The sequence below is a fragment of the Hemicordylus capensis genome, chromosome 1 (assembly GCF_027244095.1).
Source record: "Hemicordylus capensis ecotype Gifberg chromosome 1, rHemCap1.1.pri, whole genome shotgun sequence".
Lineage (NCBI taxonomy): Eukaryota > Metazoa > Chordata > Lepidosauria > Squamata > Cordylidae > Hemicordylus > Hemicordylus capensis.
The window spans coordinates 246,362,527-246,385,288 of record NC_069657.1 but is presented as its reverse complement, the minus strand read 5'-3'; the positions used below and the strand labels follow the sequence as shown (position 1 = coordinate 246,385,288).

The 22,762-nt window shown below is 45.7% G+C and overlaps 1 protein-coding gene and 1 long non-coding RNA gene across 5 annotated transcripts in view; one reads left to right on the top strand and one right to left on the bottom strand.

Moving 5' to 3' along the window:
* Positions 1 to 22,762, top strand: part of LOC128339921 (uncharacterized) — a 122,489-nt gene that overhangs the window by 65,227 nt on the left and 34,500 nt on the right. The gene's annotated exons all lie outside the window — the stretch shown is intronic.
* Positions 10,261 to 22,762, bottom strand: part of LOC128339919 (uncharacterized) — a 55,466-nt gene continuing 42,964 nt past the window's right edge. For both annotated transcript variants that reach the window (XM_053284451.1, XM_053284452.1), the window contains 6 exons: positions 15,117 to 15,140; positions 14,364 to 14,392; positions 12,319 to 13,143; positions 12,011 to 12,136; positions 11,503 to 11,733; positions 10,261 to 10,582 (listed from right to left, as the gene is read on the bottom strand). In XM_053284451.1, the coding sequence (XP_053140426.1) occupies positions 10,395 to 10,582; positions 11,503 to 11,733; positions 12,011 to 12,136; positions 12,319 to 13,143; positions 14,364 to 14,392; positions 15,117 to 15,140 (1,423 nt within the window). In that variant the 3' untranslated portion in view covers positions 10,261 to 10,394. The remainder of the gene's footprint in view (positions 10,583 to 11,502; positions 11,734 to 12,010; positions 12,137 to 12,318; positions 13,144 to 14,363; positions 14,393 to 15,116; positions 15,141 to 22,762) is intronic.

Sequence of the window (22,762 nt, the reverse complement as noted above, 5' to 3'; positions counted from 1 at the left end):
GTAGTTGAGGTTTATCTTATATCCTTTTTATAAGATAACAATTATGGCTTGCTTTTATCTATTCTCTAAATTGTGTGTAGTTTCACATAGTTCCTTTTATAACTATTCCTATTATCTGTTCCTTCATTGATATATTTTATTTGTGTAGAAGAAGAGTTCTATTTAAAATGTGTTGGGATCTACCCTTTAAAAAAAAATACGACTGCACCATTCCAGTTTCCTTTCTTCCTGTTTGTTGGTGTGATGCTTTTCCCTCCTGTGTGCTACCCTTCTATCTGCACCATGTAAAGTAAAGGTAAAGTTTGCCATCAAGTTGATTCCGACTCCTGGCGCCCACAGAGCGCTGTGGTTTTCTTTTGGTAGAATACAGGAGGGGTTTACCATTTCCATCTCCCGTGCAGTATGAGATGATGCCTTTCTGCGCCTTCCTATATCACTGCTGCCTGATACAGGTGTTTTCCATAGTCATACTAGCGGGGATTTGAACTGACAACCTTCTGCTTGTTAGTCAAGCATTTATCCGCTGCGCCACTTAAGGTGACTCTGCACAACATAGGGCGACAGAATTGTTTTGAGTGGCTCAGATGTTGTTACATTCTACTTAAGGGGTTCCGATGAAGAGCCCTTGGCACTCCCTGTGACCAGTTTGCACATTCCTTTGTGGTTGAACTCACTCTATTAGTTATGACTTCGACTCCAGGGTTTTTGCAGTACATACATACAAATATTTATATACTGCTTTTTGACTAAAGTTCCCAAAGCAATTTACACAGAGAAAACATTAATGAAGTAATAAGATGGATCCCTGTCCCCAAAGGGCTAACAGTGTACAAAGAAACATAAGACAGACACCAGCAACAGCCACTGGAGGGATGCTGTGCTGGGGTTGGATAGGGCCAGTAGCTCTCTCCCTGCTAAATAGAAGAGAATCACCATTTTGAAAGGTGCCTCTTTGCTCAGTTAGCAGTAGTATCCAGTGTTTTGCTAAGGTATCATGTGGTCCTGCTATGGATTCATTTCCACCAGTTCAGCCTGAGGAGGTAGACAGGATTCTGGGCAGTGTAAGAGTGTTGTGTTGTGCACTCTTGATCCTTCCCCCACTTTGGCTGATAAAAGCTGCTGGAAGAGAGATGGCCAAATGGCTGCAGACTATCATTAATGCCTCACAAAAAGAGGGCAAGTTACCAGCCCTTCTTAAAGATGAAAATATCTTACTGAAGAAGCCCTTGGCCCCCAAACCATCTGTTTTAAACAATTGTAGGCCAGTTTCTAACCCCCCATCTGATTTTGGATGAGGCATCCTATTTAGCTCTACTTCAGTCTGGCTTCTGACCTAACAAAGGGACCAAAACCACCTTGGTTGCTCAGTCTTGAAAATTCCAGGGCACTTTCCCCTGATAGGTCCTGGTTCTGTATCCAACATGATCTCAAGGTGAAGACACCTCACCCAGCCCCAGCTGGCATAACCATCATTAGTGATGTGCACGGTCCGGAGAAGTCCGGACCGGCACCGAAGGGGGGCCTTGTTTCTAGGGCGGGGAGGGCTTGCTTAGCCCTCCCGCCTCCTTGCCCCTGCCAGCGCCCGTATTGAACAGTATAGGGGCACTGGAAACCAGCCGCCCCCCCCGCCGCCGCCGCCGCGGCGGCGAAATAATCCCCAAGGTCAGCCAGCCCTCCCTCCCTCCCAGCTAGCTGCCCTCCCACCCACCCACCCACCCGCTCGCTCGCTCACCCGCTCGAACACTGTATAAAAAACGAGAGGAGCTCCGGCACAGAGCTCCTCTCGTTCGGAAGGCCTCCGGAGAACGGCGTGCTTTGCGGCGCGCGCAAGCCACCATTCTTCAGGCGCTGGCGGGGGGCGCTGGCGGGGGCAAGGAGGCGGGAGGGCTAAGCAAGTCCTCCCGCCCTTAAAGGCATACCCCCCACCCGGACCCGAACCAGGCAGGTCCGGACCGGTCCGGCAGTTCGGCCATTCTTTGGAATGGCCGCCGGACCGGTTCGGGCACACTGCTAACCATCATCTCAAAAATATACTTCCCATATATTTGTTATCTATATTCTGTGAGTTCCTACATAGGAACATAGGAAGCTACCATATACTAAGTCAGACCATAGGTCCCTCTCGCTCAGTATTGTCTATACAGACTGGCAGCGGCTTCTCCAAGGTTGCAGGCAGGAATCTCTCTAAGCCCTATCTTGGAGAAGCCAGGGAAGGAACTTGGAGCCTAGATGCTCTTCCCAGAGCTAAACATATCATAACATGGTGATTCTCTTTATTTAGCAGGGGGAGAGTAACTGGCCCTATCCACCCCCAGCACAGTACCTCCAGTGACTGTTCCTGGTGTCTATCTTATGTTTCTTTTTAGATTGTGAGCTCTTTGGGGACAGGGATCCATCTTATTTATTTGTTATTTCTTGGTAAACCACCCTGAGCCATTTTTGGAAGGGCAGTATAGAAAGCAAATAAATAAATAAATAAATAAATAAATAAATAAATATCCAGTCCTCATTGGCTGACGTGTTGCACAGCCTTATGAGGGTGGAGCAAGGGCTCCATCCTTGCAAGGAGCCCCTTAACCAAAACAATTTGAGGTTTGCTTGCAGCACCGGGCAGTCAGTGAGGAAGAGGTAAGGAATTTTTGCTTTTCTTCTCCCCCCACAAAAGTCCATTTTGTGTCTAGTAATATGTCTGTAAAGGTCACACAGGAAAGAAGATCCTTCCAAAATTACTCTTGTCACAAACACCCACATCTCCTAATTTATTATTTGGATGTTAATATTCCTTTGTTCACAATTTAACATGTGGCGATAAAGCTGAATTCCCCAAGCCTGTAAAAAAGCAAAAAACGAAGATGAAGTTTCAGTGTTTCCAGAAGAAGAATTAAATAAAAGAAAATTAAGCAAAAGGAAAAAATATACGAGGATAGCTACATGCTTCCTAAAAATGAAAGGAGAAAATAATACTTTCACTTTTCTGAGAATGTCTATTTTAAGACATTGGCATCAAAGATATCTGCTCTCATGGCAACCAAAATTGAAATTTGTTAATCTCAACATACACATAATTTCCTCTGACTTTCCTTTCCCCATTTTTGGCACTACTAAAACTGCCTCCAAATCCATTCTGCAATAACATAGGTATGTTGTGGCCTCCACAACACCATTTAGCACAATTAAAGGCTAAAACTGGAATTCTTGTCAATTACCTGCAAACAGATACATACATCTTTATGTAAATCAAGCAGCTTGGAATGTACATCTAAAGCTGAAAAAATTACCAAGGATTATCTGAAGAAGAATTAAGCCCAAAATGTCACTTCCACTTCCTGAATCCAACAGGCTGGTGTATGAGCAGAGATCAAAGACAAGGATATGGAAGAGATGACTGGATAGAGGGCCCTAATAATTATAGGATTTCAACTCCAGCAACATGATGTCATGTTAAATTGGAATGGGCTTCTAGAGGAGGCAAGGCGAGTCTTACTTGCCTCATTCTAAAAAGGCTTTATTCGTTCCAGACTATTTTAAATTGTTCTTTTTTTGTTCTAGAGGATATATCACTATAGCCCCAAATGACATCCCTCTAGTCCCAAATGACCTCCTGTTCCCAGGCTTTCCCAACAATGCCCATGAAAAGAGCCCAGCACTCTCAATAATTTGCTATCAGTGCTCTCCTTGCACAGTCCATATACTTCCCAGATACTTATGTGATCTCTCATAGCCAGTGTAGTATAGTGGTTAGAGTGTTGAACTAGGACTGGGGAGACCTGAGTTCAAATCTTTGTTCAGCCATGAAACCCGCTGAGTGACCCTGGGCCACTCTCATATCTCTCAGCCTAACCTCATCTCACAGGGTGGTTGTGAGGATAAATGTAATCATGTATACCACTTTGGAGGAAGAGCGGGATATACATGTTAAACAAACAAACAAACAAACTAGCATCTTGTCTTTTTTGATGCTGTTTACATGCGGAAGACTTTCCTTCCTCTTATATTTGCTGCACCATCTGCTGGCTCATATCTTTGGCTTACTACTTAAAATACTTTTCAAAGACTCATTTCATGCATTGAGGGCCAATTGAAAAAAAGGCATGGGAAAAAGTCAGGAAATGCCATTCACTGTCTGAATACCCAACAATGGTAACTGTAATGAAGCAGCGGCAACTCACTTAGCTGTCTGAACACCCCACAACTGTGACCTTAGTCTAACTGCTGTAAATTGCCATCTGGAAAACCTCCAGAATGGGGGTGGGGGGTGACAAACTATTTAGAATAGAGGAGTTTATCTTAGTCCTTCCTCTTCTGCATGGAATGTCTATTATTTCCTTGAATGAGTTAATTACACCTAGCTACCCTTTCATTAAGCCAAAACAAAGCCAGTTTAAAGTCCCATTTTCCCCTTCCCCTTGGCAATCCAGAGAATCATTGTTGTCTCTAATTCAGGAGATGCAGCTGACAAAGTGAGGTAAGAGGTGCCTGTGAAAGCCCACATTCCTGCTAGGAATCAAGATGGCGCACCAGAGGCAGAGGGAAACTGGGTCAGCACTGCACAGGTGTGGAGCTAATGGCTAGCCATCTCCTGGGCAGGCCTTCACTGGTCAATCAGCTGCCACACAATCCTGGGCCAGTTTTCCTCTACCTGCTGGTATTGGCGCGAGGTCAGCACTACCTGCTGCCCCATCTCATGGGCCACATCTCCCAAATTAAAAGCATAACCCATGTTCTGGTTGCCTGCCTGACAGCAATATTTATGTCAAACAAAATTAGTTTCCTGCAGCATATTGGGGTGTATGTGTGGGGGGGAGTGGGGTAAGACTCTAATAGCCACACATAAGAAGCTGCCTCTTGAACTATTCTGCAGAGGGCACACAAATTAAAATGAGTGACCAAATCAGGTGATATATTCCTATTTACTTCTCTCTGAAAAGGATGGATGCCAGCTCAGCTGCAGGTTTAGAATCTGTCCATCAGTGTTTGATGTGGAAATCTCCTGGAAACAGGCTTTTCCTCCAGGCCTTTAGAGAAATCTGAAGCAGAAGAAAAAGTTTCCAACTCTTGGATTTTGCCATATCCAGATGAAATCAAGCAGCACAGTGAAGCTACTGGGGAAAAATGACCTTGACCTCACTTTTCACAGTTCAGTAATAAATTAAGGCTCACTTTAAACGTTAGACTCTACATCTTTCCCCCAACAGAAATCTGTTCCCTCAACCTTCTCTATATATACAAAGGCAACTCCTACAGAGCTAACCTAGAGAGCTATTCTTGGCACTGGGTGCACGAATTAATTTATCATTACCCCTTTTAACTATAATGTTCCCTCTTCTGCTGTATTTTTAACACTAGAAACAAGCTAGACCATTTTTGACAGGCAGAGTGTGAACAGTAAAGGTAAAGGGAATTGCAGGTTGCCGTTAGAAAACTTCCCTGCCTTGTTATTCCTCATTCGCTTTCTCACCCAATGCTATGATGTGTTAACTATTTTGTTGGTTTAACAATTCACACTTTTCTCCAGTTGGCGGCAAGGGAGTGAGGGGCAAGATGCATTTAACAGTCTCCTGCATTACAGTGGGTTCCACTGTGACTTCAAAAATTGTTTTCCTAGGACTACGTGTTTGTTATTTTATATGGTGCTATTGAAAACCAGCCCACAATTTGGCCTTGGAAAATATACACGGTAAAGACAGAAAAAGAACTTGCGTGCAACTGCATGATCCTAGGTCATTCCACTTAGGACTACTGATTGCTTTTGGAAGATTTCATTTTTAATTGCTAGGAGCTTCTTTATGCATTCTGGACTTGAACAAACGAGTTGCAGATATAAATTCTCCAAAGCAAAGTCCTTTCCTGAAAACAGTAGTTATTCCTTTTGTGAGGCTTTTTTTCCTGCCCACTGAAATGTTCCTCAGTCTCACAAGGCACCTGTCTTTTAAAGGAACAGTACTAGCATTCTATTCTATTTCTCTTGTACAATTGCACTGCAGGAAAGTGGTGGATGGGGGAGTGGGGAAGGAGAAGAGGGTTGCTATTTGTACAGAAGGGGGTCTGGTTCTTGTCGGCACAAGAGACACCCAGGTGTTTTCAAAGCAGCCCCAGCACTGGGCCCTTTTGGAGCTGATCTCAATTTCTGTTTGCCAAACTACACTTTCAAGAGGTGTCAGGTATCCAGGACCTATTCCAAATGCCAAAGCAAGCACTGGAGCAGGGGTTAAAAAGAAAAAAGAAAGTAAGTGGAAAAGAGGGGGGGGGGGGGAAAGTTCCTTCTTGAAGAAAAAGGCAGTTGTTCCAACTTGGCTGTTTCTTTTTAAAATAATTAGTTAAACAGTGTATAAAAACAGGTAAGTCTGTTCTGCATTGCTCAGGGACTTGGCAGCCCCCCCCCCCACCTTCCCTTCCTTCCTTGTGTTGGTAAAAACTTTGTGAACCACCGGTTCACAGGACAAGGGGAAGGAATTGTATCGCCATGACCTAAGGCAACCCAGCTTGTAAGGTAAACCATAATTTTTAAACCAACATGACCTCTCTGTTAACCCTTTCACGCTAACCTTTTTTAAAAAAGGAGAGAGAGGCATGTCTACAAAGCAAAAAGAGAAAACAAAAAAACCCACCCCCAAACCCACCCACCCCCGCCCAATTGACAAGTTCTCCTCCAGTTCTTTCTTGCCTCTTTGTTTTCTCACCAACCATGCAGGTGTTTTGATACAGCATTTACTGAGCGCTGGTATTCTTTTAGGTTGAGGGTTTGCCTTTTAACAAATCAGGAAATGATAAGACAGCACACAAAGCCTGCTGAGAGTGCTCCAACGTCCAGCTTTCTGAGAAACTGTTCCTATAGTAACCTAGCACGTTCTTTCTGAATGATATTGTTGGACACCCTTATTTCCTTTCTATATGCCTCTCTTTACTTGGCAGGAGGACTCAAAACCATTTCATTCAACTGAGCTGTTAGGTAAAGCCATTTTAAATCCCCTTCCTACTGCAACACCACTGTAACCATTCATTGTGGCTGCAATCAAGCCAACTCCAACTTGGAAGCTATTCGGAAACTGCAAAAGTAAAGCCGTCGGAAAACTGCAGAGTGCCCCGACACTTGTTATAGTTTGGTCCATTAGTAATTTTTTGGATGCTGAAGCCACTCTAGCCAGACTGTGTCAAATGCACAGTTATCAGAATCTGACAGGATGTCAAAGTTAATTACACAGTTTATGGATCCCAATAATGCAGCATCCTGACGTCTCGTTAAAATATGTAGCTGAAAACACACCGGTTAGCTGGCAAAATGAGCTATCTATCAAGAATTCAGCAATCCTATGCATGCTTGCCTGGAAGTAAGTGCTACTGAACACAGAAGGATTTCCTTCCAAATAAAAATTGAAAGAATTGCACTGTTAGTTCCAGCACAGAAATGCATGTCTATGTGAATTGCACCCACGCATGCATGGGCCCCATTTGTGTGGTCAGCATCATGTGATGCAGCCTGACAGCACATTTCCTGGAGGGGAGATACCCTCTTGGTTTGCTGCAGGCCCCCAAGGACAGCAGTAGTAGCAGGAACACCAGAGAACTGTAGAGGAATTTTAACATCGTGTCTCTCCTTGAGTCTTATATATAAAGTACTTACTACTATGGTTAAAAATTCAACTCATAACAGCGGGTCTAAAAATAAATTCCCTGGGGTTGGCTGCATGTTAAGGAATGAAAAACTAAATCTCCTACCTATAATCTCAGCTCTCCATGTCTGCTCAATTTTGGTCGTCCTCCCCGCTATTTTTGGACTACAACTCCCATAATCCTCAGCCACAGTGCCAATAGCCAGAGAATATGGGAGTTGTAGGCTAACATCTGCAGGAGGGCCGAAGTTGAGCTGCCCTGCACTACTCCAGTGTTACAGACCCTTAACACTAAGGCGTCTACTAACTGCTCTGTTCTGCTTCATGGGAAACTGCTTTATACCAAGTCAGACCATAGGTCCATCTATCTCAGTATTGTCTACACTGGCTGCAAGAGGCTCTCCAAGGTTCCAGGCAGGAATCTGTCCCAGCCCTAACTGGAGATGCCAGAGATTGAACCTGAGACCTCCTGTATGCAAAGCAGATGCTCCGCCACTGATCTACAGTCCCATCCCCTAAACCAGGCAGATCCTGCTTAGCAAAGGGGACAATTCATGCTCACTAACGCAAGACCAGTTCTGACCCCGCAGCCAGCCCTCCTTCATTACAGCAGCTTACAAGCAGATCATGGTCAAACTATATTGTTTTTAACGTTTCCGTCAAATAGACATTTTGCATTCTGGGACACGTGCTTCTGGCATGACAAATCTGTTTCCCAAAACAGTACAGAGCCAGTGTGGAGTAGTGGTTAGAGTGCTGGATTAGGACCAGGGAGACCCAAGTTCAAATCCCCATTCAGCCATCAGACTTGCTGGGTGACTCGGGGCCAGTCACTTCTCTCTCAGCCTAACCTACTTCACAGGGTTGTTGTGAGGAGAAACCTAAGTATGTAGTACACCGCTCTGGGCTCCTTGGAGGAAGAGCAAGAGATAAAATGTAATAAAATAAATAAATAACAGAAATCCAAGGCTTGTTTCTCTAATTAAACAGCAAGGGAAAGAAACTGCTGGTGCTGAAAAACAAGATAAAGTCATCCCAGTTGGCCAACCTGGCAGTTTATTGATTTATTGAATGTGACCAGTATGAATGTGACAAATGCACATTTGCAAGCATGTGTAAAGCAGCCCTCGTTATCCACTGCATTCATGGACACAGCACTCTTATGCTAAAGTGTTTTTCTAGGTACTAAGCCCAAAATTTATCCCATTCACAATGCACCTTCTGTTGATTCTAATGACTCTTCCCAGTGCATGCACCGTGAGCATCAAGAGCAAACATGTCTTTGTCCTTGACCATCTTTAAGGGCTCTTAGAGATGGTCAAGGACAGGCATTTGGTCACTGAACTGTGTAGCTAAGATAGGCTCAAATGCAGTGTTTCCTGCATTGCTGTCTTATTTCATAGTCATATCAAATCTATCATCTGCAGTGACAAGTGTTCCAATTCAGGCTTTCCTTCTCTCTCCTCTTGCAGAAAAATGGCCTGGAGGCTAAAAGTATATTCTCATTGCTGATCCTGCATTTGGGAGGGGACCTGCTATGTAGAGTGCCTCATCATTGTCTTTCCCTGAAGTATCAGCAGGGATGTATTGCCCTGGGTGGAGATCAGATACAGAACTTCCATGATATAGAGGTCGTCTCCTGTCTCTTTGAGTTCTTTCCCCCAAGTGTGGATTGCCCATACTTGGGAGATTGCTCATAGCAGGGATGGGATGTCCTGGATGGGGACCCGATGCAGAGTTTGCCTCTTTAGGTCCTTTTCTCTGAGTCTCAGCAGAGATGGAAAGCCCTGGGAGAGGGCCTAATACAGAGGTTGCTTCTTTTGGGTTCTTTCCATGGAAGATCAGCAGGGATGGAACATCCTCGAAGGGGATCTGATATGGAGGTTGCTTCTTTTGGTTCTTTCCTTGGAAGATCAGCAGGGCCGGAAGGCCCTGGGAGGAGGCAGATATCGATGTTGCCTTTTTTGTTCTCTACTGGGAGTTGTCATGCTCTACAGAGAGCCACCCCCATGGCTTTTCTTCCTGCAAAGGAAATGGGGGGGCACCTCCTAGCTGCTCCCCCAGTGCCAAATAAGTCACTCAGCTTGACTCCTTGCCTGGATCCAAGCCTCCAGCCGCTGCTTTGGCTCTTGGTGGAAAATAACGCTTGGCCTCCTTCCCATTTGGAACACTTGGCCTCGTTTCCATTATTCCTGCCACCCAGCAGCCCTGAGTGGTTCACCTAACCCAGGGCTGCACCACTTGGGCCTTCCAGCTGTTGTTGGGTTACAGCTCCCATAGTCCCCAGTTGCACTAGCCAATAGTCAGGGTAGATGGGAACTGTAGTCAAACAGCAGCTGGAGTGCTGGTGTTGTGCAGCCCTGCCCTAAATCAAGCTTCCCCTTCTGCATCACCACTCCATCCTCTTCCACAAGAGGCAGATCCCTCTTCAGGGCCAAAATCAGGCCTCCTAGCCATACATATTGGGGCAGACAAGCTCTGTATAAGCCTCCTGGTAAGGAGCAGTCTATCTTGAGCTACCTCTTGAACTTCTCAGAACATCTCTTGGCCCCAAGTGGACTGGCCATAGAGCCTTTTCTGTGGCTGGGTTTGACCCAAAGACATTTTTACCCAACTCTGCCCAAAGAATATTCAAATTAAGACAACTTGATTTTCTTTAAAATCAACTTTTTAATTTTTAGGCAGTAAATATGCATGTTCTATTGCTGTTTTATCTCTACATCCTATCCTATTAAAACAAATATTTAATATTTTTAAAATAAATATGCAGCATTTTATTGCTACCTATGTATGAAGCACTGTCTGGTTTTTGTGTTTCTCTTTTTCCTCATCAACATCTAGCTCCCTTGGAGGAACCAGGATCCCCATAGTGGCTTCCACCATTGCCAGTCTGCTCCGCAGTCTCCGGAGCTGTCCCTTCAGTGCCTTGAGGTTTTGCAAACATTCCTGGCAGCTGCGGAGGTCTTTTTGGCCTTGAAGGAAAGAAAACAGACAGGGTCAAGGGGCCTGTCCTCCACAATACCAGTCCCTGCACTGACTTCTAGTCCCTTTCCATGCCCAGCACAGACTTCTCATCTCTACCTTGAAAACCCACCATGGCTATGCCCCACCCTGTCCCTCTGCACTGATCCTCCCCCCTCTCCCAACTTGCACCCTGTCAGGTTGGTTTTTGCTCCTCCAGCTTCTGTCTTCAGCCATCTGGAGGTCTCCTGCTCTCTAAAACTACTCTTTTTCTTCTCCCTCTCTCCTATCCTTCCAATGCAACCCACCTCCTCTGTGCAGCTTTTGGCTTAATGCCTCAGCAGAGGCAGCTCCATCAGCTTGAACTGAATGCCCCTTATGCTTTCTTCCTCTTCCTCACTTCTTTCTCCAAAGCCAAACTTTAGACTGTATGCTCCTGGTGGCCGGGAACTTTTGCCCATGTACATTGACGATGCTATAAGGAGGATTGTGATAAGCACAATTGTGTGTCATCCTCCTTGGTTTCTTGTTTCAGCCCAGCTTGAACTCAAAAGGGCTGGTATTAGCATTCATATTATTAGCATTCATGAATTTAGTATTCACATTCTGCTCTTCCTCAAACAGCTCAGGGAGGTATACATGGTTATTTTTTTCCTCCTAACAACCCTAAAAGTTAAGTTAGACTGTGGGACAAGTGACTGGCCCAAAGTCACCCAGCGAGGTTCATGGCTGGATGAGAATTCAAATCCGGGTCTCCCTGGTCCTAAGGAGGTGCAGCTGAAATACATACACATCGTTCCCCTGCTTGTCCCACCTCAACTTCCCTCTCCTTCCTCTATTGCTTGCCCATCTCTGTTTTTAGACTATAAGTGTTTTAGATTATAAAACAACAATGAGCATGGAAAAGGGGTGCTGCCTCTGTGAGACTTACTGTCATTCAGCTGATGGAACTGCAAATCCATCAAACTCTGCAGAGTTTCTTTTACATTGCTGAGGTCCGGCTCTAGAGGAGGTGGGGAAGGAGGAGGAGGGGGAGAGGGATGCAGGAGGAAAGAAGAGGTGGAGGTGGAGGGTGGGATGGAGCCAACTTCCAGCGAGGCAGAAGATAATAATGAACTGGACCCAGGGGGGCGGAGACATGCAGCAGGGCCTTCAGGAACATCTGTAAGAGAGAAGAAGCAACAGGTGGTCAGCCGCAAACTTGCCCTCACTGCTCACCATGAGAAGCTGTCTGAATTACAAGCATCAGAGCTTGGTTACCTGAAAGACAGAAAACGAAGGAACACTTCAGCAAGCACTGACAACCCACCCACAGGCCTCCCCTCCAAAACTTAGATGCAGACTCAAATCAAACATTTCAACATTCAGGAGAAGGAAACAGAGAGCAAAAGAGCCATTTTTAACCCAGCAGCAACTTTAGGGGTATGCTCCGAACGTACCTTCCTTTCCCCACCGTTGCAGCCGAACTTCACTGCGGATGAGCCTTGTCCGTGTGTGTCCAATTTTCAGGTTGACGGCCCAGAGAGAACGAGGGAACTGTTGGGAAATGCGGCGAACCCTCATTTCTGCAACAAAGAGAGCAAAAAGGAACAAATGTTTTATGCTCTGACCAGGCTGAGTGCTGGTGTTTTGCAAAAAAAGGGCAGTGCTAGTGCTTGGTCCATCATCTGGGCTGAGTATCAAAACTCCAGCTGAACTTTGTGCTGGGTGTCTATGCAAAAGGGTTCTGAGGTGCCACAATACTTACGCCGCTGGACATAGTCATTCTGTAATCCTTTGAGGATTTCTACTTCTTGCTCAAAGTAATTGTCAGCAATGGAAGGCTCTGGTAAGGGCTCTGACACAAAAGCTGCTTCCTTTGGAGTGCCAGTGGGGATGGAAGGACCTGGCACTGAGGTTTCCTCATTGACCTCTTTCCCCAGAATGTCATTGGTGATGTGAGGTCCTGGAAGGGATCCTGGCACTGAAGTTGCCTCATTGAGTTCTCTCTCCAGAATATTAGTGTGGCCGCTAGGTCCTGGAAGAGATCCTGGCATTGAGGTTTCCTCATTGAGCATTTCCTCCAGAATATCAGTGGAAATGCAAGGTCCTGAAAGGGATCCTGGCACTGAGGTTGCTTCATCGAGCTCTTTCCCCAGAATGTCAGTGGGTACACGAAGTCCTGGAAGGAGTCCTGGCACCAAGGTTGCTTCATTGGGCTCTTCCCCCAGAATGTCATTGGTGATGCAAAGTCCTGGAAGGGATATTAGCACCAACATTTCCTCATTGAGCTCTTGCTCCAGAATATCAGTGGGGACATGAGGTTCTGGAAGGGATCCTGGCACCGACGTTTCCTCATTGAGCTCTTCCTCCAGAATATCTGTGGGGACGCGAGGTTCTGGAAGGGATCCTAGCATTGACGTTTCCTCATTGAGCTCTTTCCCCAGAATGTCAGTGGGAACATGAAGTCCTGGAAGTGGTCCTGGCACCAAGGTTGCCTCATTGGGCTCTTCCCCCAGAGGGTCCCCCAGAACATGGTGCAACATGGGTCCCCCAGGACATGGAGCAACATGGGTCGGATTTCTGGAATGACCTGAAAGAGAGGAAATAAAGCAGGAATCTGGAAATGAGGATGGCCCATAGCCCTGATAGAAATTGCCTCCCCTTTCTGCCTAGGTTAACCAGCTGGGATGCAGCCTGGGATTGTGGATGAGGCGGTCCACCCAAGGAAACAAGCAAGGGATGAAGAGGAATACATTGCATAGCACTGGCAAGACAGCCCTCACCAACTATGCTTCAGAAGGGAGTGCAATGGCCAGGCTCTATCTGCTGAACATACCAATGCAGCTGCCTTCTACCAAGTCATACCCCTGGCTCACTTTGCCCTACTCTGGCTGACAGCCGCTCTTGGGCAGAAGCCTTTTCCTAGCTAGCTAAATCCTTTAACAGAAGATGAAGAAGACTCAACCCAAGACCTTGTGCATGCAAAGCACTTGTTCCACTACTGGACTATGGGCCCTCTTTCCTCATACCTGTGAGGAAAGAGGCTTCTCCTTTGAGCAGAGTGGGAGCTCATGGTTCACATGGACTAAACAATGCATTTGCTCTCTGGCTGAAGCAACAACCCCCAGTTACAGCCTTTTGACCTATGTGTGGGGGTAGGGGTGGGGCTTGAAAATCTGCCTGGATGCCATAAGCAGGAAGCATAGCTATGATCTGAGGAATGCAGGCCCAGCTCCGAGGGGCAAAAAACTGGGATCAGAGAAAGAAAGAGTCTCTTTGGACTGATCTCAGAGCTCATTGGCCAGGAAATGTTGCCCTTGTTTGCAGGTGATCCTCCATTTCCATCTTAACCCATGTAATTGTCAAAAAAAGAGATGCTTTGGAAACAAGACACCAGCATTCTTTAGCTCTAGCTTTTCCAAGGCAGGGGGAACAAGGTCCAGAGGATGTCTTGGGGCTGGGTGTGGGCAAAAGGTTCTTGCAGGGCTTTTCCAGAAATGCACCACCTCCAAGGGAGAATTACCAAACCTGCCTGTCTGCTGCCACAGCCCTTTCCCCATCTTCTCCTAGAAGGGAGGGTATCCAGATGTGACTCACCCAGGCCCCCTGGTCTCCTCCAACACTTTTGGCTGCAACAAGTGCCAGCAGCAAAGGATAGAGGTGGATGAACCTGCCCTCCTGCCATTCATCCATCAGATGGACGTCTGCCTATCTCTCTCCATTGTCAAAGTGAAACAGGTCTCCAAGGAGACACTCCCTTGGGGGTTGAGGAGCCCTGAGAAGAAGCATGCACTCTCATCATCCACTTACCTGTCTGTGCCCCCTCTTCATCTTTATCCCTGCAGAGATAAGGAGAAACATTCTTAGTAGCGAATCACAGGAAATTGAGGGGTCCCTCCAGTAATCCTAGGGGGTGCTGTGCCATCCCAAGCATGCCCTTACCCATAATCCTTCTAGAAGGCCGTGCTAATTTTGGATAATTCAATACTTGGGAGCAGTGAAAGTAATTGCTATTGGAAGTCACTCACTACATTTTGCTCAGATTGTTTTCACTTGGGGATTGACTGGTTAACAGGGCGGGGGGCAGACCCACTCTTGTAGTTTATAGATATGAGGCCAGCTTTCCCACCCCTCTCCAGAGAAGATTTTCAACTTTTTAGAAAGCTCCCCCCCGCAAAGGGGGACACTTCGGCTAAAAGAACATACATACTGTTTTGGTTTTTAAAATTTGAATAAGAGGGTTTAAATTTGTGACAACTCGAATCCCCGCCTGTATGTTCCCCAGACTATGGGAAACACCTATATTGGGCAGCAGTGATATAGGAAGATGTTGAAAGGCATCATCTCATACTGCGTGGGAGATGGCAATGGTAAACCCCTCCTGTATTCTACCAAAGGCAACCACAGGACTCTGTGGTCACCAGGAGTTGACACCGACTCGATGGCACACTTTTACCTGGGTTTGGGCTATGTCTGTACAACCCCCTCCACACCCATCCCTTCAGATGGCCACACCAGAGCCAAAAGCATTAAGAGGAGTCAAGAGGGAAAAAAGCAACTCACTTTGGTTCTGCCTCTGGGTGAGACCTATGGGAACATGAAAGAAGAAAAGGTTAGGCATGTTCTTGGAAATAACATGGGGGTTTGGGGGGGCAGCTTTTGAATTCAGCTTCAACTGGTGGGCAGGATTCCCCCCCCCAAAAAAAACCTCCAAGTGGGCCTACAGGGGCCAGCCAGTAGCTCCTGGGTGCTACAGTTTCACAGGTCTAGGACCTGTAAGCTTAAGAAATACAGTGGAAATCAGCCCAGCAAGTGACCTTCGAGGGCCACCTGCATTTCAAGGAGAAGCTGTGTGGTGTGAATACTGGTGGTGAACTTGTGACCACTGAAGTTCACATAGGGAGCGCAATGGCATGTAAAACAATGGAAGGGCATCTTTAAAAACCATGTCCAGGCAGCCATTAGATTTTGCTTCCCCATCATGCCGGAGACTTACCTACAGTTCACCCATGACCAGCAGCCACCCATCCTGACAGCTAAGATGATAAGCTGATGATAAACTGACAGCCAAAGACAGCCAACTTATCAAAGATGCTGCAGCTTATCTAGAATGCTGCCAGGTGAGCCTCCTGCAGAATCCTCACAGGTCTCCAAGGGGAACCATGACCGCAGAATTCTGTGGCTGATTGTGAGATCGCAAGATCAGTTACTGGCCACACTGGTTCTGGTTTGAATCCAAACACTGTGTCAGCTCAAAGTGTCAAAGCACCAGGCAAGAGTCACCCCTGTCCTGCCTTCCCTGCTCCCCACATGTTTTCCACCTAATCACTTGCTGAAGTCCCTTAGCTAGGAAATCCCTCTACATCACATTTAGCACTAAGGCCCATCTCTGTTCAGAATACACAAAAAAGAAAGCCAATTAACTTGTGGAACTAGGTGTGGTGATGATCCCTGGCTTAGATGGGTTTGAAAGGGGGTTAGAAACATTCATGGAGGAGGAGAGACCCCTCTGTGGCGATTAGTCAGGATGGCTATAGAGAACCTCCAGGTGCACAGGCTGAATCCCAGATGCTGGGGACATGCAGTGGGTGTGGCTGTTGCCTTTGCACTCTTTCATGAGTTACAGAGGACTCAGATGTTACAGAGGACTCATGCAGGTTTATTATAACTCTGCACCAGCAGTGGCTGCAGCCCACCCCTATCCACAAGCATCTCCTTTCTTCAGCATTTGCTAACAGAAGAGAAGAGGCAAATGAATAGAAAGTGACAGAGAGGGAAGGAGGGGGAAATGAGAAGAACAAAGAAAGAGGGGAAGCAAGAAAAATGATGGTGCCTCACAAAGAATGAGCGAGAGAAACAGAAGGCTGTAATGTACTTTTTGTATAAGGTTATGAAATGGAAAACAAACAATATTCAATATCTTGTCCTTATTAAACTCCATAGGCTCAACTGCACAACATCTTAGTTTCCACTGCACATTTTTTTAAAAAATGCACTGCATAGAATGCACCCAGCTGCATATCAAAATGAACCTTGGACTAAGGGACCGCCTATTTGGCCTCCCCAAAGACCCACCATGGCAGCTCATGGCCCCACAGTGGATGGATGAATCCTCCCAAGGATGCTACTCTTACATTTTTAGGGGATAGGCCAGGAGCATTCTAGCTATTGCTCGCTTATAGCTATTATTTTTGCCACTGTTTTAAAACCACATGTTGTTGTTGTTGTTGGAAGTGCTTTTGCTTACTGTCTTGTTGACATTCTATCAGCTGGTATGTATCCTTCACTTCCTGCCCCTCTGGCTGCTGCTGCCACCAACAGCACTGCAATTACTCTCCAGTATATTGTTTTATCAGTCACCTTAAGTGGCACAGTGGGGAATGCTTGACTAACAAGCAGAAGGTTGTCGGTTCGGATCTCCACTGGTACTATATCGGGCTGCAGTGATATAGGAAGGTGCTGAAAGGCATCGTCTCATACTGCACAGGAGGAGGCAATGGTAAGCCCCTCCTGTATTCTACCAAAAGAAAACTACAGGGCTCTGTGGGCGCCAGGAGTCAAAATGCCCAATATAGGTGTTTACCATAGTCTGGGAAACAGACCAGTGGGGATTTGAACTGCCAATCTTCTGCTTGTTAGTCAAGCATTTCCCCTCTGCACCACTTAAGGTGGTGTAGTCACTATAACCGGGCTCCATTTGGCACTATGGTCAGTCAGAAAGCTTTCCCACTGGGGAAAAACAGGAGAGAGCCCACCGGGAGCTTTCATAACACATTGTTTACATGGGTTGAGAGATTTTGTCCAATAAAGACTGTTGTTTTTGGTAGGTTGTGGTGGGCAGTCATGTTAAAGAACTCAAGTTGGTTTGAAAAGTTGTATAGTTGGTTATGTTTGTGTAATATTAGGGTTGTTTTGACTGCTAGTTTTAACGCAAGTATTAGGCCCAAGACTGTAACAATTATTGTGGAGAACTTTGTTATGGGGGCTATAGTTACTGTTGTGGTTTGGTTGGAATCAAAAGGCCTGCTGCAGTGCTTCTTACCTTAGCAACAAAAGAATGCACGATATACATAGAATACAATATGTTCAATTACAGGTGAAACTCCAAAAATTAGAATATCGTGCAAAAGTCCATTAATTTCAGTAATGCAAATTAAAAGGTGAAACTGATATATGAGACAGACGCATTACATGCAAAGCGAGATAAGTCAAGCCTTAATTTGTTATAATTGTGATGATCATGGCATACAGCTCATGAAAACCCCAAATCCACAATCCCAGAAAATTAGAATATTACATGGAACCAAGAAGACAAGGATTGTAGAATAGAACAATATCGGACCTCTGAAAAGTATAAGCATGCATATGTATTCAGTACTTGGTTTGGGCCCCTTTTGCAGCAATTACTGCCTCAATGCGGCGTGGCATGGATGCTATCAGCCTGGGGCACTGATGAGGTGTTATGGAAGACCAGGATGCTTCATTAGCGGCCTTCAGCTCTTCTGCATTGTTTGGTCTCATGTCTCTCATCCTTCTCTTGGCAATGCCCCATAGATTCTCTATGGGGTCAGGTCAGGAGAGTTTGCTGGCCAATCAAGCACAGTACACTGTATACTTTTCAGAGGTCCGATATTGTTCTATTCTACAATCCTTGTCTTCTTGGTTCCATGTAATATTCTAATTTTCTGAGATTGTGGATTTGGGGTTTTCATGAGCTGTACGCCATGATCATCACAATTATAACAAATTAAGGCTTGACTTATCTCGCTTTGCATATAATGCGTCTATCTCATATATCAGTTTCACCTTTTAATTTGCATTACTGAGATTAATGGACTTTTGCACAATATTCTAATTTTCCCAGTTTCACCTGTATACATACATATTCACCCAGTATGTAGGGTGGAGGGGAGTGGGGGAGGAATATAGGTAGTTGGGGGGGGGGGGCAAGTAAAAAGTCAGTGGACTGGGGGCAGGAGAAAGCTCACCAGTTGCAGCTTTCTCCGCAGTGCTTATATTGCTTTTGTTTTTAGCAATAGCAATAGCAATAGCACTTACATTTATATACCGCTCTATAGCCGGAGCGCTCTAAGCAGTTTACAATGATTTAGCATATTGCCCCCAACATCCTGGGTACTCATTTTACCGACCTCGGAAGGATGGAAGGCTGAGTCAACCTTGAGCCCCTGGTCAGGATCGAACTTGCAACCTTCTGGTTACAGGGCAGCAGTTTTACCACTGCGCCACCAGGGTGGCAGTTTTACCACTGCGCCACCAGAAAGACAGTTAAAATGAGAGAAAGATAGCAAAAAACTCCCAGTGAGCCTTAATACTAAGGATTTCACACTGATTCAAAGACAAACTCACCATTAATAGCCACATGATTAAGACATCACATTTAACTCACTTATCACAAGAAGCAAAATAAGAGCAAATGAATACAATCCTAGCTTATAAGCTTCAGCTCAGTATTCACAAGCCCTGATTCTCTGTACATAGTGCCAAACTGAATATGTGTACAGTGACTTATATTATATTAATTTTTTAAAATTCTTTTTACCTGTAGCCCCTTCAGGGGGCTTCCTAAAGGCTGTGGTGGGGGGTCTGCAAAGGTTCCCCCCCACCACTGGACTCTGGGGCCTCACAGGGACCATTTGAGCATGTGTGGTGGCCATTTCTAAAAAATTTTTTATTTTAATGGCTGCTGAAAACAAAATGGCCACCGCGCATGCTCAAATGGCCTCTGCGAGGCCTGGCATGGCCTAGGGCCTCACGGAGGCCATTTGAGCATGCACGGTGGCCATTTTGTTTTTTGCGGCCATTTTTAATTTTTTAAAAAAATAAATAAGTAATGGCTCCCCCCTTCAAGTGGCGCCCGGGGCACATGCCCTGCCTGCCCCACCCTAGATACACCCCTGTCCACAGGGGTTCCGTTCTGGCCTAAAACCATGGATAACAGAACCTTGAGTCAATGAGAACTGGGGGGCTAGGTTCCTTGAGGTTGAAAAAAGGCTTTAAAAAGTGGGGAGGAGGCAGAAATAAGTGAAACAAAGTACTGTACTATACCCTCCAGCTGTCCAGCAATGCCCCGCCCAAACCTCCAATTCCTCCAATTTTCCATGAAAAATCATGGGATTTTATTTTAGCCACAAAATGGCTCTGTCCTGCAAAATGCTGGCTAGAAATGACATCAGAAGTCATTTCCAGCCACCCAGGATAGACAAATTTTGCCTGTTTTTAAAACTACAGATAACGAGGTCGCATCTACATGGCCTGACCAACAATATGCAAAACTGCGGATGCTGGGACCATGGATAATGAGGGCCACCTGTGTCATACCTGATAGTACCAGACCAGTATCTGTAAATGTACATATAAAGTGTATGTGTGAGATATTATTTAAATGGCCAAAAGGATCCAGAGCAGATTGTTGAACTCTCCGCTCTAGTCTACCCAACATTTCACATTCTTCCCCAGAAAAGTTCCAGAAGATACTTGCAATCATTAAGTGAGTCTGGCTGAGAGAAAAGAGTCTGGGGGAGAAGCAGGGAGCAAAAGCCATAAGTGATGAGGGTTCAGCACTTCTATCAATGTGCTCCTTTGGCTCCTTAAATATAAAGCTTGACCATAACAGAGGTCAGTTAAAAGATGTGCATCTGCCACCAACACCTATAGTTTGGGCCTCAGGAGAGCTTTGGTTGGGTGAAGCTCCATAATGGACCAGTTCAGATGAGACTTTACTGGCTCACATGATTAAAAAGGGGATGCACCAAAAACGTGTTATGTCATCTTCTGTAGACATCCCCCAAGCACATCCCTTTATTGTGTGGCATGATTTTATCTGAATGGCCATTCTCCATTCTAGTCCAAAGCCCCACATATGATAAAAGGGACAGTCCTTAAGTGGTGCAGCGGGGAAATGCTTGACTAACAAGCAGAAGGTTGCCAGTTCGAATCCCCACTGGTACTATATCGGGCAGCAGCAATATAGGAAGATGCTGAAAGGCATCATCTCATACTGCGCAGGAGGAGGCAATGGTAAACCCCTCCTGTATTCTACCAAAGAAAACCACAGGGCTCTGTGGGCGCCAGGAGTCAAAATCGACTTGACGGCACACTTCACCTTACAGGAGGCCATTGAAGCATCTGCAGAAAATGTTGTGACAAGCATGCTCTCAGCCTTTGACTACCAATGACTACACTGAAATAGGGATGAGCACAGAACCGGGCAGGGGAAGTTCAAAGGTGGGGGGTGGGTCTGACTTTAAGGGCAGGGGAGGGTACACTTACCCCTCCCTCCACTTTCCCCCCTCCCTCTGCTTCCCCCCCACTCCACTGGTACCCCTTATGCAAAGGCTCCTTTGGGGCAGCAGCATACCTACCTGCTGCCCCGTCTCCTCTTTTCCCAGAAGTACCAGGAAGTACCCGGGATGCATGTGTGTGCCAGGCGCATGGACGTACCTGCCACGCTCTCACTCACACATGCCCGTGTGTGCACGCAACCGGCACACACACACACACACACACACACACACACACACACACTGGGTACTTCCTGGTACTTCCAGGAAAAGAGGAAACAGAGCGGCAGGGAGGAATGCTGCCACCCCAAAGGAGCCTTTGCATAAGGGGTGCCGGCGGGGGGGGGGAAGCAGAGGGAGGGGTAAGTGCACCCTCCCCCACCCTTAAAGTCAGACCCCACCCCCACCTTCAAGCCTGCTCAACAGCCGGTTGTTCAAACCCATGCGGAGTCCCTTTAAAGGGCCTCCAACTGGGTTCGTGCACACCCCTACACTGGAATGCTGTGAAATAAAGGATAAATGGCTCCTTGCGCGATTGAACATTCTCCCTTCGGCAGTACTTGATGGTAAATTCAAACGACTTCTTTATGATCAGCGCTGTTGTCCCTGTGGCTCAGGGGATATAGAATCTATCACCCATGTTATTCTTTATTGCCAGTTATATAAGGACGCTCGCACCAAATTTATTGCTCCTATTTTAGCCATTTATCCTGGTCACACAGCCCAATTTTATTTGGAAATTATGCTGGCCAATTTTAAACCTGTAATTTCAGATAATGTAGCAAAGTTCTGTTTTGTTGCGTCGAAGCTCCGTAAAGACTGTATTAGTAATTTGAATATTTGTGATTTTGTAAACTTTTGAGATTTTTGAATTTTCTTATCAATGCTATTAATTGTGATTGTTTGTTAATCTGGTCTGTGACCGCAATAAACTTACTACTACTACTAAGGATAAATGGCAGCATTTCTCTTGCAAGTTGTTGATTTGTCTTCAGTTCAGAGACTTTCTGAACTAGTCTCTGAAAGTGAGTGCCCCAATACAGGAGTATTTTTATTTAATTAGTTAATTAATTTTTATTTAGCTATCTACCATATTCAAATACTGCCTGGTACATAAATCCTACCATCTAAATGGTAATTTGTCCTTCTCTTCCTGTCTCTATGCTGCACTTACACTCAAAGCTATTTTCTTAATTAAATTCAGGTCGCCTCCATTCTTGAAACTCATCCCTAGAAGTCCCACCGACTTCATTGAGACTTCTGGGTGAAAGCGCCTTGCGAGGAGCAGCAATTAACTGTTAACCAGACTGGGCTGTGAAGAGCAGCTCTTTCTGTACTGTATGTTTGCACAGAGAAAAGCACAACTGATGTCCAAGGCTTGGGTAGGGTTACAAAGTTTATTTTATTTTATTTTATTATTTTAAAACATTTCTCTACTGCCCAAAACTTGTGTCTCTGGTTGCTGCTGTAATGCAGACACTCACAATTAAACATAACCTCCACTGAGATTGATGGAACGCTTGCTTCTAATGTGAAAAACAGGCCTGGATATTAACAAAATAATTGACTTCTGTTTCTTGAGGAGCACATTTCAGTTATTCTAAAATAGCTCCTGCTAGACAGCACACACAGCTACAGTACTGAGCAAAACTCAAACAAATCCTGCTCTGTGGAGGAACAGAGTCTGTAGGGCAGCCAAAGAGATTTCTGTGAATGAACTCAAGCCCAACAGTAGCATTGAGTCAAAAGCCGAAGAGCAAAAATAGATTCCTGTTGGAATCCCCTGCTCATCTGGACAGGATTAGAGAAACCCCTGCTTCAGAATTTGTGAGTGACATAGGATGGAAAGGAGCAGAGCCCATTTACAACAGCAGAGGAAGCTCTCACACTTGGTATAGCTCAGGAAAC